Below are 25,065 nucleotides of genomic sequence, written 5' to 3'. Positions count from 1 at the left end.
CGAACTGATAACTAATTAATCGAGGCCGAGAATGCGAATACACAATTTGTGCATAACAGCGAATATTGCTTTAAGATCAATATGTTAAAGTGATGTATTTCCACGGCCTGAAGATTAACATATTTACACTAGATACATAGAAATTAAAATTAATTAACATTATTTTTAAAACATGACAAGTAACTAGAAACGTAAAAAGTAAAATTGAATGCTATTTTTAATACGTGACAAGAAACTAGAAACATAAAAATTCAAATAAAATGGATTTTTTTGGCATTACCCGGGGTAATTAATCTTGTATAAATGTTTTACAACAATTTATTCACGTAAGTGTGTATGTTATTTTTAACGCATGACAAGTAATCATACAATTCGTGCGTGGTGTCTATAATAAACAATACTTGAATGAAGAGTTTAGAGAGCGAACAATTCCAATTACCAGAAAAATATCTCATCAGTGGTACGATAACATCTGCCACTCAACGTCAAACAAACATAATAATACCTATTACGTTCACCTTGCATGCCTCAACTAAAACCAAAATAACAGAATCTGAATGACGTATTCTGTTCCAGCCAAATATTGAAATTGTAATACAATATAACTAATACAGTTTACAATACATTACTCTTGCATATGTCAATAATAATTGTTTTCATAATCTGGTAATAATTCTATAAATGAGGACACTGAAGAAGAAAAATCAAGCCATCGATGTAGGCACCTCATGGCATAAGTCTAATACCCAATACCATTTCCCTTTTCTACAGTCTCTTGAAGATACGAGTTAGAACTGGTCCACAGTAACCCATGCTTGTCGTAAAGGGCGACTAACGGGATGGGGTGGTCAGTCTCGCTGACTTGGCTGACACATGTCATCGAATCCCAGTTAGGGTGACCGATGCTCACGCTGTTGATCATTAGATTGTCTCGAAATTATTCACAAAACTGGAATCCGTCAATATCCGGTAATGAATAGGTCTTCAGCAACACATGCTTGCCCCAAACGGCGACTATGCTTGTCGTAAGAGGCGACTAATGGGATCGGGTGGTCGGGCTTGCTGACTTTCGTTGACACATGTCATCGGGTCCCAAATGCTTGCAATAGCCTATGATGTTCATGCTATCGATCACTGGATTGTCTGGTCCAGACTCGATTATTTATAGGCCGTCGCTATATAACTGGAATATTGCTGAATGCGGCATAATTTGGGAAGTTTTGGAACCGTCTTACACAATCCCATCGCTATTGTATTTCCCAGATTCAGCCATGCCCATGTTGTTTGAGATTGTTAAAGCTGAAGTGAAGAATGACCTTTCCTGTGCTGAGAATGTTTCATGTGGACAGATTCTTGTTTCTAACAAATGGAAAGTTGGAAACCCAAAAATGAGCATTATCTGCCTTTATAAGAATATTGAGCAAAATCAGAGGTAATGGGAAATATTGCCATTTGCCAACTATGCGGGGCTCAAAGAGTTTGCAAACCACAGTTGTAATTTAGAGTATTAAATCCTGTGTGGATGAGTTGAAGAAGTCATCATAACAACTTAACCCCAAAATATTGACCTAAACTTTATACGGAATAAAACATCTGGACACATTTTATGGTTCAAGTAGGTTAATGTAAAAGAAGCTGGTAGAAACATGCCTAAAATTGGAATTTTGTCTGTCGCTATAGTTATCACAACTAGTATGCGATAGTCTGTCGACACCACAATAGTAGCATTCAACAGTCTCTCGATATTGCAATAGTTCCTTAGTCCCACCCCTAGTGAAAACTAGAGAGTTTAAATAAAATTTTAAAAAACTAACATGCTGCATTTAAAGGTCTGGTATGGGAATGAATACTTCAAATGGTGAGTTGGATAATATTTTCAGCTTTTAACTTGTTCACCTTAAAGATATGCTATGCATGACTGAACTATCATTCTCTATTGATGAAAATTAGGAAAACATTGGACATTGCCCTGTCACCAAACAGTTTTGCTGTAGTGGGAATATGTTGGTAATGACATTTCCTCTTTTGTTTAAGAAGTTAGGCGAGTGTTTCGAAGTCAGTCTAAGATCATATATACCTTCAACTACTCCCACAAAGGAATGGCGAGGAAGCATCCGATGTGGACGAAAACAAGTACCTGTGTCTGAAAGAGGAGAGATAGTACCTTATAATCGTATTCCTGTAGCAAAGGGATTCACTGATGTAAACAAGTCTAGCTTGCACCCTTTCTGAAGTTCGATCTTGGCTAGGCTGACGAGTGTGTATGCAGTCCATTAGAAATCCCGTTACGAATTCGAGTTCGTAACTGTAGCACTAAAAGGGTTGATCATAATATTTGCATCACAGATACCGTCAAAATCGTTTCTTGGTGTGATAGGACTCTGTGATAATAAGAATAGTTTTAAAGTGAACAGGTGGTCACAGAATTAGGCCAAAATCATACTTTATATATATAATCATATATACACAGGGACATTATATCTGAGACGTGGTAGAACTATATTAACACCATTGGAATGCATTATTGCACACGCGACCTTAAATCTGAGACGTGGTAGAAATACATAAACACAATTGGAATACGTGACTGCACTGCGACCTTATATCTGAGACGTGGTAGAGCTGTACAGTGGCGGTTAAGACCGGGATTTTGTCAAAACTGTGCACTTTAGGTTGAAAGCTCCAAACTTGGCACACTTATATACTGAGCCATTCCGAACATTCCGATATGGTGGCAGAAAATCCAAGATGGCCGCCAATTTTACTGAAATCTCTAATGATATCAGTCTATGATCATTACATCATAAATTATCTTGTCATATTCACTATTTTCCTTCCGAATTATACTTAACAGTGTTCTATATTTTCCTATGTAGTCCCACCTGGTGGTGATAAATATCCAAGATTGCCCCAAAAATTACATTTTTTAATTTTTTCTTGCTTTTACAGCTGAATGTCAGTATTATTTGTTCAGTTCAATTCAGTTTTGGATTAAACACAATTTAAAAAAAAAATAAAAACAATTCCATGTTATGAATTATTTAATGTCTTAGCTGTTAATACCAAAGCCATTCCCAGTTTTACATTGTGTTACTCATAAAGCAGTAAACACATTGTTTATCCATTTAATTATGTTTAACAATGATTATTGTCTTAGAACTAGGCAATTTTACACGTTTACAGTCAACATACCCACGTTTTTGTTTTAGCTGTTTGATGGTCTTTTATGATTGCAAAATGAGATCAGTTCTTTTGTAGTATTGGAATTATCTCCCCTGAGCAATGTAAGATGGCTGCCTGTAGCAGACGATACATTTTGAAGAGCAATCTTGTTATTGACAGACCTTGATGGTAGGTACAAAAAAGAGCATCAGACACCATTCAGGAAGATATATGAACACAGTAGCAAAATCTAAGCACAAGTAAGGTGTACCATGCACTTTTCTTTTACGAATAACACACATTTCATACTCAAGAGTTTCTCAAACTTCAGATCTAGCAGTTTAACAAAATACCATGCAAATAATATGTAGAATAAAAGTGAAGAACCTGTGATATGAACATTTTCTGATAAATAATAAAAATAATTTAAAATTAGCGCTTTCAAATCTTTTTCTCCTAAATGCTACTTTCCTGACCACTCATTTTGCTACTAGAGTATAGAGACCTGGCCTTTTTAAAAATATAAACAAGGACTTTTATTTCATGTTTCATTTCACCAAGTCATTGCTATGGTCGGGAAAGGTTAACAATCTGTGTTTGTGTTTATTCACGGGGAAAAGTGTAGATAAAGACAGAGAACACGGGTGGCCTTGTCTGAACGTTACATTGTTATTTGGGCCGACCCAGGAATACAATTCTGAGCAGTCAGGCAACACGATAGGTTGGAAGCAATGTATCTTTTGCCAGAATATTAATAAAGAACAATTGCAATGTTCTGTTCAGTCCAAAAGATAAAATGTTGGTGCTGAGTACAAATATGTTGCAGAACATCTGCTTATGTTCAGCCAGGTTACTGCACAACCATTATTAAATGGTAGCACTCAGGACCTCGATGATGGCTGTGGGATTGCGAAAACATTAAGCGTTCATCATGCAGTGTGGCACAAATCATGTCTGAACAAAGTCTTCAATTTGAGATTCGAAAGAGCAAAAAATATAAGAATGAAGACACGGATGAAACTTTTCCAGTGAAGACCAGGAGTTCTTTTTTTCATCAGTCATTGACAGGACCACACTGACATTGACGTACGTATCTTTTGTGATGACATTGGTGGTACTGCACAAGGCATTTACTTTGATGTTGATTTCAAAGCAAGAACAAGATATAAAACTGTCCCAGGGTAGAACAGGCCTTCAGCAACCCATGCTTGCCATAAAAGGCGACTATACTTGTCGTAAGAGCAGGCTAACGGGATCGGGTGGTCAGGTTCTCTGACTTGGCTCACACATGTCATCGGTTCCCAATTGCGCAGATCGATGCTCATGTTGTTGATCACTGGATTGTCTGGTCCAGACTCGATTATATACAGGCCGCCGCAATATAGCTGGAATACTGTTGAGTGCGGCGTAAACTCACTCACTCACTCACTCACTATGCTATACACGCTCAGAGACAGACATGAATCTCAGAATTCAAGTGATAATAATTATCTACATCTAGCCTTTGTTGAACTAATCTCTCACATCGAAACATTTACACGTAGGAATTCATTTAAAGTAAGGCCTGTATTCTTCCTGACAGATCTGCGAAATCTACATTCACGTAGATTGTATGAACTCAAAAGAGGTTTTGATCGGCAGGTTTTACTAGTATTTGATAAAAATATTGCTGTGGCACTTAAACATGCTTGTTTTTCATGATTATGATTTCGTGGCATTGGTGGTAACTAGGACAGCAGCAATATCCGCAGAGAGCTTTAAACAAACTTTCAGGGGAACATTTGATCCCGATTGCAATGAACAGTCTGTTTCTGCTAGTTTGAAAGCTCTTGTCAGTATGATTTTGGATGGATCACGTATAAAGGAACAATTCTCAACAAGAGATAAATAGTCCTTAGAATCCCAAACTATCTCACAGCTTCATGTCTTCAACAGTGTGAAAAGTAGGAGCACCAACGAATCGTCTGCGACAAGACACCAAAGAGATTGAAAAACACCAGTACCAGTTTACTTGGGATTAAAGATCCATGGTGAAACAAGAAAACGTGATCTTGTCTACAAATTTCACAATATGGGTTTGTGTATTTCATATGACCATGTCTTGTGTATTTCAGCAGAGATAGCCAACAGTGTCAGGTGCCCTAGGAGATATTTCTGACAACACTGTGCGGCTCCTTGACCGGTTTGTCCTTCTTTTGTGTGACAGAACTAGTGTAACTTGGACAATAAAGCCAGATAGCTCTTTTCAAGACGGTCTTGGCCAATTGAAAAACACTCCACATACACACGCAGCCCTAATACAACATGCAGTGCGTGCAACCTTTCAGGAGGACATGTATGGGGTCAGGTGCTTGACAAGTGTCCAGAACTGCCTAGTCTTTCAAACTGGGGTTGGAAGAAGACATGTAACATTACATTGATACCTAAGTGGATAGCACGTGTGCACCTGCACAGTCCTTTTACAAAACCAGTCTGAAGTGCACTGCTTTGTTCCAAATGACTGATCGTGAACTACAGAAAGAAACTGGTCAAATCTCTAGGAATGTAGGGTGGCTTAAAAGGTTTATATATAAAAGTGCACAAGTATTTACGTATCTATTGCGATTTAAAAGGTCTCCTCTGCGAGCTTTAAATAAATAATCCCTTCTAAAGCCAAAAGTTACACGTTATTTACAAATTGATGACAATATATGCAGCACAACACTGCAAATTTCTGAAAATTAAGCCATTCGGGCAGTCATCTTGGATTTTCATTAACACCAGGTGGCACTGCATATTAGCTTAGGAAGACATAGAACAATATTAAGTATAGTTCTGAAAGAATATAGTGAATATGACAAAATATAGTGAATGTGATATCAAAAGACACTTCAGTCAAATTGGCGGCCATCTTAGATTTTCTGCCACCAGGGGGTGCTGCTGAGGTGGATCCATATCCCCATATGTTTGGTGCTTTTAAGCCAAAGTGCACACATTTTGCCTGGAGCGCCCCACTGATATGAACACCACCAAAATGCATTACTGCATGGCAGCATTATACCTGAGACATGGAAGAAATACATTAACACCATTGGAATGTCGGACACCATTCTCACCCGTGAGATCTGTTAAAACCGATTTTCATCAACCGATGCTTGTCAAAAGAGGCGGCCAATGGGATCACTGGCTGAGCAGCAGCGAATACAGTGTTTTTTAGAAAGAGGGATGCACACTCTTGAGAAAAGGGGTAAGACTGCGCACCCCTCCACCCCGTCTGAATCCACCTATTATAAGGCATGTCCCCGTATAACGCGAGCGTAGGTGGATGCTCATGATGTCGGTCACTGGATTGTCTGAGCCAGATTCAAATATTTACAGATCGGTATCTTATAGTTAGGATATTAGCGAGTGCTGTGGAAAAAAACTAACAAACTATTCATGTTTCATGAAATCCACAGGCTTCGTTGATCACGAAGCAGTAGATATTAACTAGTGTCTGAGATTATGACACGATTGTGTTGAGCAAATATGCGCCACAGAAAACTAAAATGACCTTTCGTCCCAGTATTACAAGTGCTGAGGAGTGAACCTCTAACTTGAAACAAACCACATGCCTAAATATATGACAAAGTATTATCTGTGGAAAGATATCATATTCGTTATTCTGACGACTCACCACCAGGTCAATCCGTTATGCTTACCTTGGTGAGTATGTCGTCATCAGCTTCAGAGTACAAGCATGTCGGCCTGCGCTTCGGGAAACAGTGTGATTATTTTGTGTCTGGTATTTATACCAGTTCACTGAACTGAGTCATGTGCAGTATATCATTATTGCACTAATCACAGCAGGGTATATTTGCACAAACAATACACAAAGGAGCGTGTGTGTCTGTGACACTTTTTGAGTCAATGCAACATCTGACAACGGCTTCATATTCGCATTGTGTTATCGGGCATTGTCATGGTTTTGTCCAAGAGTGCCCCTTGTGGTTGCTCTCAAGAGTGGTAGAGATGAAGACAGCAGCAGCTATGTTTATTATTGCTTGGTCATAATGTTCGAAATGATAAATACAGTGGTGATCTCGTGACAGAACGCACATCGGGACCCAGTGGATAATGTTTCCGATGTGGAGGGTCGCTCTTTCAGTTGCACTCATTCAGATTCGTCATCGTCGACGTAGTCGTTGGCGAGGCGACGGCCTTGGTCGACACCCCCACTAGCCGCACAATCCGTCCACTTCTGTCGTTGATCTGTTTTCCATGCTTGGTTCCCAGGGTTGGTCTGTGAGATTAGTCCCCTTGACTGACCATATCAGTCGTTTTTTATACACATGGCCATTACGCCACATTGTGCTAGGTCGCTGACCCATGCACATGTACATAGGTAAGATCGGCCGACGTAGGGAGGTGTTAACGGAGTGAGTGAGTGAGTTTAGTTTTACGCCACACTCAGCTATATTCCAGCTATATGGTGGCGGTCTGTAAATAATCGACTCTGGACCAGAGAATAAAGTAATCAACAACATGAGCATCGATCTGCGCAATTAGGAACCGATGACATGTGTGAGCCAAGTAAGCGAGCCTGACCACCGGATCCCGTTAGTCTCCTCTTGCGACAAGCATAGTCGCCTTTTATGGCAAGCATGGGTTGCTGAAGGCCTATTCTACCCCGGGACCTTCACGGGTAAGGTGTTAACTGACGTCTATCGATAGGGTTGAGAAATAAGGGTCCTGCTCGGAGGGAAGTTTATGATAAGAGGGGGGTTCAGTGAATGTTTGCAGAATACATTACATAGATAGTTTCGGTGCACTTTGTACATATATTGAAACAAATGGAGCGTTTGAATAAATGAAGTTCTAAAGAAACTTATTGAAATGATTTAGTCTGTGACAAGTTGTACAACAATGTTTCCTACGTTGTTCCTTCAGACCGTTGTACCGTTGTAGATTCAGTAACGGCCAATCATATAGTATATTTAGGCTTGTGCTGCAACCTTACAGGAATCTATAGACATCTTGAGAATATTACAGAATTATGCAGAAAGGGCTTCACTGACCCTATTCCAGAATCATCTGCCAGAGAGAGCCGGAGGAAAATTAAACTTTTTAATTAAGACATAAAGTTTGCTCTACCCAAACGTGTTTTGTAGTAAAGAAAAGTTTTGCCCTGAAGTATTATAATTAAAGCACGAGGATGGTAGTCCGTGTGCTTTGATGTTATAATAATTCAGGGCAAAACTATACCTTATTACAAAACACGTTGGGGTAGAGCGAACTTTACATCTTTTCTAAGAATCTAAATTTAATACTTTCTAAGGGTATTTTCGATTAATCAAAGGCAGAAACTATATTTCGACCTAAATTAGGAATCCTCGCACAGGGCTGACTGACACGCTGTTCCTTTGACGTGTCTGCCTTATACGGTAAGACGAACGGTACCAGACAAAGTAGATGATAACAGTTTGATGACTGTTTACGTTCGGGATAAATATCTTCTCAAAATTATTTCAATTACGTCTGTGATTAATGTAAACCATATGAACGTCGCATTTCTACGACCAACGTAAGATTAATTCTACCATGAAATGCTTGAAATTGATTGGTTAATCAATTAAATCAGAGGATATCAATTTGGATTGAAAATGCGTCTGATTTCACGACGTTTCACTGCACATGTATACAACACTGCAGCACTACTTCAGACTGACCACCGACATGACAGATATGAACACAACAGACATGATAGAAATGCTGATAAAAACATTTATTCAAACTAAAAAAACATGATTTAACGCTTAAAAAACATTTATTAACATTAGAAGAAATGCAGTTATGTGGGTTCTTTCGCAAATATTAGGGAAACTCACTATCATGTACTGAGTCAAATAAGAAACTTCACAAACTGTAATTTTTAAAAATGATGAATAATTTTCTCTGATGATACATCTATGTATCCGAAATGGGATCCCTATCTTTCGACTCTAGAAAAAATGTTAGCAAACTCCACTCAAACCCATCCATTCGTCGTGCAAATGACGTTTTGCAGGTTTTGCACGTGCAGTCGATCACGTGATTTTCGCATCGAAGTTTTCTTCATTTGTACGTGTTTTGCATTAGCATCAAGAATTGAAAAAAAATCACTTTTAAACCACAGTTCTAACGGTACTTTAAATGCCACGATTGTCAAATGTGCAACGTGAACGTGCCGTTGGCATGTTGCAAGCGGGAATGTCATTTATTGACGTCGCAAGAGCAATAGAATGCATCCGTCGTACTGTGTATGACTTGCGAGGTCGTCTAAACAAACTAGTACCACTTCTGATCGCCCAAGGTCGGATCGTCTACGGTTGACGTCAGGAGCAGGAGACCGTCAAATCGTCCTACGTCACCTACGTGACAGATTTCTGCCGGCTACACGAACCAGGGCTGAGATGTTTAGAGGTCGACTGTCCTCACAGACCATTCGAAATCGGTTGCGGGCTGCCAATCTCCATTCTCGACGTCCATATGGTGGGCTAATATTGACGCCGTTTCATCAACGTCAACGTCTGCTGTGGGCCCAACGTCACCCCCGACGGACCCAGGTTTATCCACAGATTCATAGACATAGAGGCATAGAGTCTGGAGACGACGTCGTGAACGGTATGCCAAATGTTGTGTACAGGAAGTGGGCGGATTCGTTGGCGGAAGTTGCATGGTGTGGAGTTCTTTGTGTGGGAACAACCCGACTTCTGGTCACCGTGGAAACATCACAGCTGCTGCTTACCGCGATCAGGTGCTCATCCCTGAACTCGTTCCTTTCGTGGCGGCTCATGGCCCATGATAATGCTCGCCCGCATACCGCCATGTTGACACGAAATTTCCTTCAAAACGCTAGAATCAACGTCATGGACTGGCCATCGAGGTCCCCTGACCTTAATCCTTTGGGATGCTCTTGGGAGAAGGCTTAGTGGTCTTAGGAACCAACCTCAGAATTTGCAGGAACTTGACGCTGCCTTGCAAGAGCAATGGCAAAGAATCCCCAACCACGTATTCACAAGCATCGGGCTGTCGACGAGGAGACGGTGTTTGGCAGTGGTGAATGCGAGGGGCGGTCATACACAATATTGAACTGAGAAATCTCGAATTTTTATTCTTGTGATTTGATATTCTGTATACCCATGTTTTGCAACGGCGGTGTAGCCTAATGAAACTGATTGTGGCACTGTCAGTGTATCGAGTACATCACAGAGATCTCAGCAATGAAATAATAGCAATTTAACCATCTTAACATCTCTTGTTCTTTTATAGTGCACTGAAAAAATAATGTGAAGTTTCTTTTTTGACTCAGTATATTAGCTTCTATTGTAAAAATATTCAAAGTCAAATACAATACACCGCCCCAAACATAAACACACAATATATAACTTATAAATCAGAAAAGCCTTGTAAAAATGTATCACTATATATACGAAATATGCAGAAATTATGCCACCTATACTCCGTCATGTTCTGTTGCATCGTTCAAAAATAGATGTCAAGAGTTGAACAAGCAGAAATCTGCTCTCTGCTAGCCTCCCAGCAAGACTATCACTACTGGAGAGCTATGTTCGAACACTTCGAAAAAAGCTAGGTCATACTCCATTTCCAAGTGATGAAGCAATGTTCCAAGGAATTCAAAGTTGGAGACACGTACATGAAGTCATGATCGACACTCGCCGGTCATAAAATGAACAGATAAGTTACAGGTCGTAGGTTGATCAGAAAAGGATCTATTCTTCGATTCTGCAGATTCGACAGCCAGTAGAGTATCTTTCACTGTCACGTCAAATTTCACTTCAAATTTCAACCTTTCTCAGAATGTAAACACCGTCTCTTTCGCCATAGACCACTCTCAATTTTTATGCATGTGACCTTTGACCTATATGAAAATGAAATCTGCAAATCGTGATGGCGAAGAAATTCTGAAGCGATCTAACAACTGTCCCGTCTCTCACGGTTTCCTTCGTGGAGACTTCTATACAGATGCATGGCAGAAGTGCCGGTACTCCCCAGCTGAACCAAGCGCTTCAAATAATACAGTGAAAGGCTCATTTTGAGTTTGCGAAGAGAGTTTCATTCATCAGTTCCCAGTTGTAAATAGTAACGATCGCATTGGCTGTCAGTACCATTATGTCATTGCCGATGTATGTGTGAAGTAGGCTTTTATTTTTCCTCAAAGGTCACATGCAACCCCCAAAAAATCAAACATAATCCACACACAATTAACACTTATACCTGACATATAATATACAATGCTGCTGGTGAAAAACAAATAAACAAAATTGTAAGCGCAGAATCGCGATTCAAAAGTGCAATATTTTGTAGTTGGGCTCACTTTCCTCGAAACGAAGCACTCGAGAGACCGAACCGGGTCATAGCGGGTGGGCGTGCACTCAAGTGTAACGACGGCTTCCGATTGGCTGGTTCATTTCCTAAAACGCAGAAAGGCTCATTGTGTGCACAGAAAGATGATTTGTTTGATGGGCATTTTAGAAGTATGGGGAGTCAAAAGAAAGTAACATTCTTTATGGGTAACAACTTCCTTTATTGTATTTGATGCGTCGTTTCAGTATGGATTCATAATATTATACCGTTGTCAAACAAAACCATACAAACTAGAAAAGTTGTTATCCATAAAGAATGTATATAGAGATGTTGGTTTTTTAAAATACATATTCACTGAATTTGCGTTTGATCTAATCAAAAATCATCTCAGTAGAGATGGTGAACTACTGCGTGGCTGGAAACTGTCATTCCTCCAAGTACAAAGCAGGACTTGAGTTTGCACCGTCAGATCCAGTCATCGGAGAAAAATGGATGTAGTTTGTTTGTAACCCACAGACATAAAAACATGTCATGTGTACAAGTATCACACCTGCCTAATTACATAATGTGGCAGAGACAGGACTCGGGTGCACGAGTCATAAATCAATTTATTTTGTTTATGGCGTATAGCCTGAAAGGTGTTAAGTTCAAATTGCATGTGGTCAATGATTGAAGCTGTGTATTGCATATTGTCTTTAGCAGACAGGCAGGCAGACATACGAGTGTCAATAAACCAGACATTGAGCTTTCTCTTTAATGTAACGATTAGATTATTTACTTGTTTGTGTACACAACTAAGATTAGACTCCTGCTCATGACCTCATACTCCGGGCAGGCATACTGTTTCAAGCTCCGCAAACCTATTCACTGCGCATACGTCATGGGCGCAGCGCAGCACAGCTGTTGAAACCACCTTTTCCCCCAGAAATTTAGTGAATCGTTTGAACTCTGATTTCGCGCGCTTTTTTAAAATCACGTCTTCTCAACTTTATAGGTTGAATTGGCATTTTTGATGATTTGTTTCGGTTAGTGCACACAGAAAGGTATCAGAATCTGCAAAGTTGTATTTTATATTATCACATAAAATGAAAACTACGGGACAAGCACTAATTAGTATGATGTGCAAAGTAGAAGTTCTTTTGGAACGGTTTTTAGTTAGGTCAGTGACAGTTATTTACAATGTTTACAGGTCCTAGATTCCATCATGCCCTTGACTCCATCATGTCAATAACCAAGGTCGTAATCGTGACATACTATTACCTTGCTTTTTGCAGCATCACGTGGTGACACATTTTGTGTAATAACAGCTGGCTGTTACCGTTCAATGAAGAAAAATGAATCGCCGCATAATGTAATTGTGGGTCAATGATATTGTCTGTAAAATATACGATCTATATATCTAATATCTACAATCTAATATACGGTCTAATATCAGAATCTACATATTATTCGGAAGAAACATTTAGTAAAATATCTTATTTATGTTTAATACAAGTGATAGCCTGGTACATTCAATTCATACAAGTACATGTACTGTTTACCATGGCACATCCCTCGACTGGATAAAATATCAGTAACGGACATGAAGGTGTCTGGCTACAAGAGTGATGGAGAGAACCGGCCTGTGAAATCAACCCTTTACAATCCGATTAGGTCTGCCCTTCCACAATCTGAACCAATCTTTTATCTCTCAAGTTAAGTTATCCCGAACTGTCATTGCTGACAACAGTCCCACAGACTGATGAGCCTGCACCAACTTTTGTGAGAACTACTTTTGGATTGTTTCCTAGGGTTAGTACCATCAGCCATCAACAGAAATTATGTGGAAATTGTTATTGTTGATGGAGTTTATCCAGACTTACCCCCTAGTGTTGGGCAGATAGGGGATACCAACTACATGTACAGTAATGTGCTGACGGGGAGCCAAACAGTCCTTCTAGACTCCCTCAGTGTCAGTCAGGAGTAGACTGTGGAGATAGAGAAAACTACCAGACTTCAAGCACAGGACAAGAAATGGGTGCGCCTCAGACATCACTGCGTCACAGCTTCCAAAGTTGGAAACATTTCAAAGCGTAAGAAAGGTAACCATAGAATAAACCTTACTAACATAAAGTTTCCTGTTTTTGATTTAATTAACAGAATTTTTCACCAGAATCCAAAATTTATTTAACGTTTCAGAACCAGAGATGTTTGCAGAAAGACTGAACTCTTCATCAAGGACTGCCCCCACAGAGGCAATGAGAGAGGGTGTTGCCAATGAACCTGCAGCAATAGAGACATATGGGAAGGTAAACATTTCCAACTGATTAACTCATATGTATAAATGGATCAACTGAATATATTTACATGAGTATATGTAATTCAAATTGTATGTTAATATTTCAGATAAGGAGGCTAATCTCAACATACATAAATATAAACCATGTGTCCATATATTCTGGTATTTAAATTGGTATTGATGATATTTGAGCTAAAGGAGGGTAATGTGAATATAAATCCCTGTGGGATTGTAATAAGTTCCCGAGCAACATGGATAGCTGCTTCTCCAGACCGGACGGTGCGAGACCCCAGCTCCAACCCTCCTTTTGGCCTACTAGAGGTGGATTGTCCAGACCCGCCGAACAAGGACCTCCATGATCTACAGTGCCTCGACCGTAAGGACAATGGCCAGCTTGCTCTTGCTCTTACTACCATCATCAGTAGTGACTGGTTTGAAGTGGTGTGATTTGTTTGTCTGGTCTGAAAGGCAACACCATCTTGAGAGAAATGACCTTTTCTGTCTGAGAGTTGGCAAAGTGTGAAAGACAAGGCAAATAAATTAATTAAATAGAGAATGTCACCTAAGTGTCTACTGATATCAAATATATCAACACAATTTGATAAAGTAACAAATATCCGCGGCTTGTCGAGGATATTTTTGCGTTTGTCAACGAGTGTTGATATAATTGATATCAGTAGAGACGAGGGTGAGATTCTATTTATCATCCAAAATATCATTCTTCATTTGTTTTCAGTGAAAGATGTACATCTCTGAACACAGCACTGGCATTAGATTTGTAGTGCAACGATGTCATAGCATTGTGACGTCATCAAGTTCATGACGTAATAGCATTGTCAGGCATTGTGCAATTTATCATTTGGAGACAAAACATTGCAATACTGATCTATACTAGTGAGAAACTGTGGTATGGACCAAGGGGAGATCATCACAATTCCAGGAAAGCATAGTTTTGCGCATTTTTTACGATACATTTTGTGTACATTTCAAAATACTAACACCTATAAGCCTACAACATGTAAAAGATCTGTATATTCACAAAATTTACAGTCTATTACATTATTATTAGAAATATTACATATTTTGCTGTAATCACATTCATAACTCATATTTAGTAGTGCAGTAGTACTGATTCAACAGAATTTAATTATATTTAATTCAATTTAATAATTGAAATTAAAAAAACCCAACATATATGTACGTTTGTGACCACAGCAAAATAATATAAAAATATATGTAAGCACAAATTTGTGCTTTGAAAATGCAATGTCACCACAATTAACATAATCTGTCCTGAATCGTTTAAACTGTGATGAAAACCAACACTGTAAATAAGTACTCTGACATACCATTAGTGTAAATATGATGTATATATTATGATCTCATAAAAGTAAATTACACATTCCATGTTAATCACTTTTCATTAATTTCGTTTTTATCAATGGTCCTTGAACACTTGACGTAATGCAAGCCATAGTTATGATCTCATAAAAATAAATTACACATTCCATGTTAATCACTTTTCATTAATTTCGTTTTTATGAATGGTCCTTGAACACTTGACGTAATGCAAGCCATAGTTCACAGCTGAATGATGCTGCCCAGTTCTGCAAGATAATCAAACAGGTGGTTCTATTTAACCCTTCTGATCAGTCTTTCCACATGAATTCTAAGGTTTCAAATGAAATTCAGAGACTATCAATTCTGTATAACATTATCTAATTTTCCAACACAGTACGTTTATTTCCTACATCAGGACATACAGATGAAGCCGTTTAGCCAAGCGACATTCCACGATTGCATTGTGGGAATGTCACCGTTGCGAAAACGTTAGCGTGTCGCTAGAAAATTGTGAGTCGAACTATGTGACGTTTATCCGTCGTAAAACGTAAGCGTAATGTTTCCTCCAATGCTATTAGCCGAGTGACGCAACTGCAAAACAAGAAACGGGATGCAACGGAGTAGTTTGTAGTGGGAGCCTGTACAAGGCGATGACAACTGACTTGCATCGTGACGTCGGTTTCATTGTGACGTAATGAAAAAGTGTTCGATTACGAGGGGGCAAACAAGAAAGGCACAATGACGCCAAGGCATTGTGACGTAATGCAAAAAAGAGCATAGTATTGTCTCATAAAATACTGTCAGCGCCTTCGATGTTTCACGGGAGCATCTCACAATAGTGATAATAAATAGCCAGAAACGACAAAATCCTTTCCATATCCCTCAGGAATCTATGCTAACAGCAGGGTCGATTGTACGACTGACTATAACATGAATACATATTTGCTTCAGCTGTGTTACTCAGTGTTTTGATTTGTATTCAAACCCGATGTAGAGAAGTAAATCTTTAATGACTGATATTTCAAACAGTTGAGCTATTACAATATACAATGTCATGGTAGAGAAGCTCCCAACCGTGTACAAAGTAGTAAACCGAGTTTGTGACTTAAAATTCAGTATGAACATTCCATGGCCACGGATCCAATGGGAAAAATTTATAAATCATAAAAAAAACTATAAATCATGCAACGTTTAACCCACTACTTAACTAGTGATGAACGCAGCGTTTAAGCCACTACTCAACTGGTGCTGAATGCAACGTTTATCCCAACGTTAAACCCAGTATACTCAACTAGTGATGAATGCAATGTTTAACCCACTACTCAACTGGTGATGAATGCAACGTTTATCCCAACGTTTAACCCAGTATACTCAACTAGTGATGAATGCAACGGTAACCCTGTATAGTCAACTGGTGATGAATGCAGCGTTTAACCCAGTATACTCAACTGGTGATGAATGCAACGTTATCCCTGTATACTCAACTGTTGATGAATGCAGCGTTTAACCCAGTATACTCAACTAGTGATGAATGCAACGTTAACCCTGTATAGTCAACTGGTGATGAATGCAGCGTTTAACCCTGTATAGTCAACTGGTGATGAATGCAGCGTTTAACCCAGTATACTCAACTGGTGATGAATGCAGCGTTTAACCCAGTATACTCAACTAGTGGTGAATGCAGCGTTTAACCCGGTACACCCTCCTGGTGAGGCATGTACATTATAACCGAGTACACCCCAACGCACGGATTTGGGAATGCCCTTCACATGTCGACAATAAAGAATAATAGTTATACCGAAGCCTTGAACGTAGCAACATTGATCAAACAACTTCTGAAGAAAGTATGATGACGTTCTTTAAATTCTTGACAGAATGCCTAATTGACTGCACCTTAAAGTGGTGTAATATGAGCACCAACAGCTAGAGCTGCTGAAGTATAATCGGCCTCTGAGTTCAGCACATCACTGTCACACAGTCTTGTCGGATCGTTTTATCACAAGGAATCGTTTATGCATGGGCCTAGTAAGGAACAGACGAAGTAGTCTAAGAGATCACCTTCATACCTAGTTCAGGTGAAGGTCAGTAGAAGGGAAGTGGGCATTTAACGGCGTCTTCATACCAGATCATATATCTACATGACTGACACCTTAAACGTCATGGCCACATTAAATTCTTTTCACTTTGCCAATTCTAGTAGAAATTCTGAATAATGTGCACAGATCAGCACGTCTTGCTAACATATACACAGTAAAAACAGTGTTGCACCCCCTCTTTAAAACATTGATTATATGTGAATATCCAGACACCGGAATGGATTCTTTGTTGACAACAAGTCTGTGTCCATTCAGTGTTAAAGTCATTATGTTTTCATAAGGGAAATGATCACCCAAACGTAGCAACTAGCACGTGAATATCACATCCCACGATTTTTGCAAACTGCAGTATCTGCATGAGGTGGTGATCACCTTTAAAAAGGATTTTGTGGTTGTTTAATTAATCGGTAGGCAGAATGCCAAGTGCAAGGATACCAGTAGCAGGCAAGTGGCAGATTACTGGTCTTCACATGGCGGGTCTGTCCTTCAAGGAGATTGCCAGAAGAGTCGGACATCATTACTCTACAATAAGCCACCTGGTACGAAAACATGCGCAGACGAATGATGTACGGAATCTCAGACCCACATGAAGACCACGTACAACCTTGAGGAGGGATGACAGAGCATTGTTGAGGTTGGTGAGGCGTCATCCATTTGCCTCCAGTTCATTCCTGAAACGTCAATGGCTTCCCCGTCGTCAAATCAGTCTGCAGACAGTGAGGAATCGTCTCAAGGCAGTTGGTTTGAGGTCTCGAAGAGTTATCAAAAGACCCCAGCTCACAGACAACCACAAACGGTTACGTCTATCCTGGTGTAGAGCGAGACAAGGGTGGAACTTGAAGTCCTGGAGTAGAGTCCACATGTCGGACAAAAGCAGGTTTCTTCTGCATGTTGTCGATGACAGAGTAAGAGTATTGAGGCGTCCTGGTACAGCTTATACCCCCAGAAACATCATGCCAACGGTACCATATGGGGGTGGATCGGATATGGTATGGGGGTGCTTCTCGTTTGACTGCAAGGTGGATTTAGTGACCATACAAGGCAACTTAACGGGCGATCGCTACATTTAAGAAGTGCTTGATCCAGTTGTTATACCCCATTTTGACAACCATCCACTTGCAACAAGGCCAATATTCATGGATGATAATGCTCGTCCACATCGTTCTCGAGCTGTGACCCAGGTAATCCAGCACAATGCAGAGACCCACCTTCCATGGCCTTCCATGGATCTTAATCCTTTGGAGCACATATGGGACATTTTGGGACGCCGATTACAACAATGAGATCCTTCTCAACAGAACTTGAGGCAGCATTGCATGAAGAGTGGCGTCAGTTGCCCTTAGAGAGATTCCGACGCCTGGTGAGGGGTATGAGAAGGAGATTCCAAGCTGTTATCCAGGCATATGGCGGAAGTACACGATATTGACTGTTTGTGTTGTCAAGTGACTCTATTTCATTTTCTAACCATTGACAGTTTGGTGTTGACATTAAATACTCATTCGCAGCTATACCTTTGGCGTTGTCGTTTTTCTTGCATATACAGGCACTGCATATGTACATTATTCTTACAGAGAATGAAGCAACAAGATTACTTGTTCTCAGTTCATTTTATAGGCACAAACCTGGTCTGTTAGTGAGTGCACCATACAGATTCTAATTATAAGTCTGTTACCTTTCAGACGTGGCGACAACATCGTGCCCTTCTAAAGAGACGGGTGGGTGCAACACGTTTTTCACTGTGTATACCTGGGTCATGAGAGATAGTCTTGGTATAATCGGAATCGTACACGGAGATGTGAAAACTGTTTTTGTCCATTTTATTGACCATTAAATGTGTCTTCCTGAAGATTCCTTGCGAACATAATCCTACCATTATCAGTATTGAAGTTATTGATAAAGACAAGACGAGTAGTCGGTCAAGGAAATAGGGTAATATGTGACAATAAATACAATTTTACAGAATAACGAAATGAACGGCAAATGCAAAGTAAAGTAAAGATATGTCCAGGTCAGTGGACTAGGGCAGTTGGTACGACGCCTGATCGTGGATACAAACAGCGAGCTGATTCCGTTAACAAGTACATGTTTGGTGTTTGGAAATGAAACAGACAAACGCTCAATTTCCAACAAAAAGTAGTTGTCTCAAGAAGGACAAAGTCACAGTGACTTCCAGAACACCAAAAATCAAAACTTTGGAAAGTTTGAGAGGTATCAATGGAAGTAACCTATTGACTCTTACGCCACGAGTCTCAACGTCTTGTTCAAACCTCCTTCCACAGTATGCCTCATGTCCAGTCAGCAGTCTACCTGGCCATAACATTTCCATGAAACCATTCACACAAGCGGACACACACATGGTTTAGTATTGTCAAGACTCGATAAATCAGTCGTAAAATCTTTGACAGTTGAAAACCATTTGATCTCAGACAATTGCAATCTTTTATGTTGTGAATCTTGAGAGAACATCAAAAAAACAACAAAAAATAAACAAGTCCTTTGAAAAGGACCTCAAAGAACATGATCTGTGTGATAAAATCAAGGCCACAGTGAATGTCAACAGTTAGGATGATCGTCTGAACTCAACCCTTTCTGACAAACAGAAATGAGAAGAAAAGGCAATGCAACATTCTACCGGTTAATGCCAGATCATCACACTTCCAAGAACTGTAGTGTTTTCATTCATCTAACTTTATCAACACGGGACACAACACCGTGAAACCTTAGTCGTTTTATTCACAGCCACTACACGTGGCTACCGGAATACAGACGCGACCGCTCCACACATATGAACTGCACGGGCTTTTACAGCATAGGGGGATGCTGTGGCCAGGCCACGGGGCCAGGTTGCTACAACAAAACATGGTTGACAGCAGACAGATATAAACCAAGCAAAAGGTCTATTCTACACTTTTCCCCTCTTTACGAAAAGTAATTAAAATTAAACCTATGAATTTGAAATAAAAATGCGTTTAGTGCCAACGATGGTTTTCTGGTCTTTATATCCCACTTAACTCTCCTAGGTTGACCTATATCTGCAGGTCACGGTGTCACCATGGCACTAGGTCACTGGAACGTCAGGTCACACCACAGTAAGTCACATTGTCCTACTGGAATGTTAAGAAGAAAGCCTCTCTGGCTTTTTCCGCTCTCTTGTGGGATATCTTCCCACTGGACTTTCAGGCACAGGCATCCTTTGTGCCATATCTTTATGTGTAGTTTGATGCAATGCAGATGGCATGATATCACATTGGGAATTCGGCAGTTTTGCCTCCTTGGTATCTGCACTCGAGTTAACATATACCTGCACATCTGAGGTAGAATGTCTCACATCAGTGCTGATATCTTCAGTAGGAGCTGACATAACAATATCCGACGCACCTGCCAGGTTAACCAGCTGATCGACATGACGCTTCCACACCAGGTCCTCTACTTGAACTCTGTATGTGACAGGACCAAGGGCCTTCAACACCACACCCTTTAACCATTTTTCTGTTCCACCCCTATAATCTTGCATCATCACCGGGTCACCCACCTGAAAGTGTCTTCGACTGGAGTTCCCGTCTGATGACACTTTTTTCTGCATGGCTGCGTTGAGGTTTGGTTTTAACAGATCCATTCGGATTCGAACCCTCCTTCCTAGGAATAACTCAGCAGGAGTAGTCTTTGTTGCCGTGTGAGTAGTTGTTCTGTAGGACAACAGCAATCTGCACAGCTTTTGTCGGAAAGTACCACTGTGAGGCTTCATTGCTTTCATCGCTGACTTGAAAGTTCGAACAAACCTTTCCGCCTCACCATTAGAGCTTGGATGGTAGGGTGATGATTGAATGTGCTTCACATTTTTCCTCAGAAAGGTTGAAAATTCATCAGAAGTGAATTGTGGGCCATTGTCTGATACAAGTTGTTCCGGGATACCATAGGATGAAAACAAACGTCTCAAAACCTGAATAGTACTCGCTGCTGAGGTCGATTTCATTGGTATCACTTCAGGCCATTTTGATCGAGCATCCACACCAACAAAAAACATCTCACCCATACACGGCCCTGCAAAATCAACATGGATACGTTGATAGGGATTCGTAGGCCAAATCCAAGGGTTGTCTCTGGTCATGGTTGGAGAAGACTGAACATTTTGACACGATTTACAACTCTTCACAACAGTTTCAATGTCCATGTTGGGCCACCACACATGTAATCTTGCCAGCGATTTCATCTTAACTATCCCTGGGTGAGCATTATGTAGACTTTCCAAAACGCCGTCTCTGTACTGATCTGGTACAATTACCCTGACGCCCCACAACAAACAGTCTTCTTCAGTACTCAGCTCATCCTTCTTCCTATAATGGGGGACAAGATCCGGAATCTTATCTGCATCTGAAGGCCACCCACTAATGGTGAACTGTCTCACCCTCGATAAGAGTTTATCCCTGGATGTAGCAGCAGCAATTTCCTTTGCTGTGATGGGCAGTTGCTCAAGCTTGGCTGTGTGGACCGCTGTGGCTTCACTGGTCAAGAAGGAAAGCATAGTCTGAGGCTGATCTGTGGTTTTCAGAGGATTTCGAGACAGACAGTCAGCGTTAGCGTTTTGTCTGGTTGTCTTGTATTTGATGTTATAAGTATATGCAGATAGTTGTATGGCCCACCTCTGGAGTCGAGAAGCAGCAAGGACTGGAATCCCTGTTTTTGATCCAAAAATGCTGGTCAAAGGCTTGTGATCCGTGTACAGTGTAAAATCTCGCCCATATAGGTATTTATGGAAATGTTGTATGCCAAAGATGATTGACAACGCCTCTTTTTCAATCTGAGAGTAATTCCTTTCTGCCGAAGTGAGTGTTCTTGAAGCATATGCTATGGGACGTTCACCATTGTTTGTAACATGTGATATGACCGCTCCAATACCGTGACTAGAGGCATCCGTTGCCAACACGAGATGTTTCTCGAGGTCATAATGAACAAGCACATCAGATGTGGTCAACAAACAACAGAGTTTCTGGAACGCAGCTTCACATTCATTGTTCCAATCGAAAGCAACATCTTTTTGTAACAATCTGTTCAGAGGAGTACACAGTGTGGACATGTTTGGGATGAACTTCCTGTAGAAGTTCACGCATCCGAGAAAAGACTGAAGCTCTGTTAGATTGGTTGGTGGAGGAGCATCTCTGATAGCTTCAACTTTAGCTTTCGTTGGATGAATTCCTTCATTGTCAACCCGAAAACCAAGGTATTCCATTGAGGGTTGTAGAAATGAGCACTTGGATTTGTTCAGCTTAATACCACGAGACTCCAAACGTTCAAATACATTGTTAACATTTTGCAGATGTTGTTTATCATTTTTCCCAGTCACGTACAGGTCATCAATGAAATCACCGGTGGCTGGAAGGGCCTGCAATACTTGATCTATTACTTTCTGAAACAGCCCTGGCGCTGAAGTGACACCAAATGGCAGCCGGTTATACTGGTAAAGTCCTCTGTGTGTGTTGATAGTAACATACTTTAGGGATTCCTCATCCAACAGAACCTGTTGATAAGCATGAGATAATCCAGCTTAGTAAATTTCTTGCCTCCATTCATGTTCAGCTAATCTTCAGGTAGTGGGAGAGGATACTGAGGAACTTCCAGATCTTGACTGACTGTGAATTTATAGTCTCCACAGGTTCGAACCGGTCCTGACGGTTTCAGAACAGGTACAATCGGCGCAGCCCACTCAGAATAGTTTACCTTTTCAATGACACCAAGTTTTTCTAGCCTGTCTAACTCATCCCCAACCTTTTCCTGTAGGAGTAGGGGACTGGTCTAGGTTTGTAGAACTTGGGTTTTGCGTCAGGCTTAACAGCAAGGTGAAGTTTTACTCCCTTCACAGTTCCCAGGCTTCCATCAAATAGTGAAGAATACTTTGTCATCAGCTCTTTAATTTTCTCACGAGCAGGATCCACTTCTGATGTATTGATCCTCTTGATTGAAAACCAGTCAATCTGCATTTTGGATAACCAATTTCTACCCAATAAAGGTGGTCCGTTCCCCTCAACAACATGTAACGGAAGAGTGAAAGTTTGAGAGCTGTAATTAACATCTACATTTATTGTTCCAAGCACTGGTAGCTTCTCATTTGTGTATGTTTCCAGATGAGGGACAGGTGAAGGTTTGATTGACACATGTTTGAACTCCCGTTTGTACAGATCTGCAGAAATGAGTGAAACTCCAGCACCGGTATCCAATTCCATGGCAATTTCGGTCCCTTCTACTGATATCGGAACGAAAATGGGTTTGTCAACTTTCTTGGCTCTTACGGAGAACACAGTGTCTGGGAAAATGTCACTATTACTGTCACTATCCGAACACATTTCGTTGTCAAACGTTTCAATGTGCTTCACCTTAGATGATGTTTTCTTCAATTTCTCTGGTTTGTATGACTTCGAGACTTTGGATTTAGTCTTATCTGGATCCTTCCGACTCAGGTGCCCATACTTACCACATGAGTGACACGTTGATGACTTGTGAAAGCAGTCATCGCTTTGATGGTTTGCTCTTCCACATCTCCAACATTCACGAACAGGACACGAGTTACGATTTTCCTGTTTTCTGTAACCTTTTTGTGAGTACTTCTTGTCTGTATGTCTGGTCAACACATTAACTGTGTGACTAAATTCATTTGTTTCCTTGTTAGCAGCTTCCATACTCAAAGCAATTTCAGTGGCTTTCTTTAAGTTCAGATTCTTTTCAGCCAACATTTTTCTTTCCATAGTCGATTCGGTGAGCCCACATACAAACATGTCTCTCAATGCATCATCAACAAAGTTTCCAAAATCACAGTACTCACTCAGTGGACGAAGCTCTGCCAGGAATGCATTCACAGTTTCACCATGGCGTTGTTTCATTTGGTAAAACTTAAATCTCTCAGCTATCACCAATGGTTTGGAATTTATGTGGTTCTTCACAATACCACACGGGTCATTGTATGACTTTACAGAAGGTTTTGCAGGTGAAACTAAAGTTCACAATAGAGAGTATGTTTCTCGCCCTACCACAGTAAGCAGAATAGCCTTCTTTTTATCAGAATCTGTAATGTCATTAGCCACGAAATATTGATTCAGTCTTTCAATATACTCAATCCAATCTCCATTTTCGGATAAGGAAAATTCTTCCATTTTACCATGTGATGAAACAGCAGCCATCTTTAACCGCACAGCACTCACTACATCAAATGCTCTCAGTCTCACCTTAACACAGAAGAATGTTCGTTGCTAATATTACGTTCTCAGCAAATCCCATCCTCGTCGCCAATTTGTAGTGTTTTCATTCATCTAACTTTACCAACACAAGACACAACACCGTGAAACCTTGGTCGTTTTATTCACAGCCACCACACGTGGCTACCGGAATACAGACGCGACCGCGCCACACGCATGAACTGCACGGGCTTTTACAGCCTAGGGGGACGCTGTGGCCAGGCCACGGTGCCAGGTTGCTACAACAAAACATGGTTGACAGCAGACAGATATTAAACAAGCAAAAGGTGTATTCTACAAGAACGTATTAAGAAACGCCGCAAAAGACTATTTAAAAAAGTGAACAGCCTCGTGAGAAAGAAAGATTGTGTCTCTCTACACATTGTGTTAAGCGACACGTTTCTCAGATTCCTCCTCAGCCAAGATTGAGAACATCAGAGCTGAACTGAAAGAACACCGAAAAACTGCCTTACTGTTGACAACAGCAAACCTTTGAGTGGTATTCCTCTTGAAAACTTCACTCCAACATAGGAGACACCTTGTTGCAAAGTGTCCATCAAAAACCTGTGATTTAGAACCTCGCCCACTTGGATTCTCAATAAACCTTTTAGAACAGTAATTGCCTGTTCTTGGAGCTCTT

The 25,065-nt window shown here is 40.5% G+C and overlaps 1 protein-coding gene across 2 annotated transcripts in view; it reads right to left on the bottom strand.

The window, feature by feature from the left end:
- The window catches only part of LOC137265490 (sodium-coupled monocarboxylate transporter 1-like), a 118,608-nt gene that overhangs the window by 20,610 nt on the left and 72,933 nt on the right, over nucleotides 1–25,065 (bottom strand). The window contains exons 1-2 of one of the 2 annotated variants that reach the window (XM_067800900.1): nucleotides 13,350–13,410; nucleotides 2,078–2,143 (exon numbers count right to left, since the gene is read on the bottom strand). The exons of the other annotated variant lie outside the window; for it this stretch is intronic. Coding sequence (XP_067657001.1) covers nucleotides 2,078–2,114 — 37 coding nt within the window. The 5' untranslated portion in view covers nucleotides 2,115–2,143; nucleotides 13,350–13,410. Of the gene's footprint in view, nucleotides 1–2,077; nucleotides 2,144–13,349; nucleotides 13,411–25,065 lie in introns of those variants that run through there. 2 annotated transcript variants of the gene reach the window in all.

Source organism: Haliotis asinina, chromosome 15 (assembly GCF_037392515.1).
Source record: "Haliotis asinina isolate JCU_RB_2024 chromosome 15, JCU_Hal_asi_v2, whole genome shotgun sequence".
Lineage (NCBI taxonomy): Eukaryota > Metazoa > Mollusca > Gastropoda > Lepetellida > Haliotidae > Haliotis > Haliotis asinina.
Note: the sequence above shows the minus strand (reverse complement) of the source record. Positions and strands in the feature narration are given on the sequence as shown.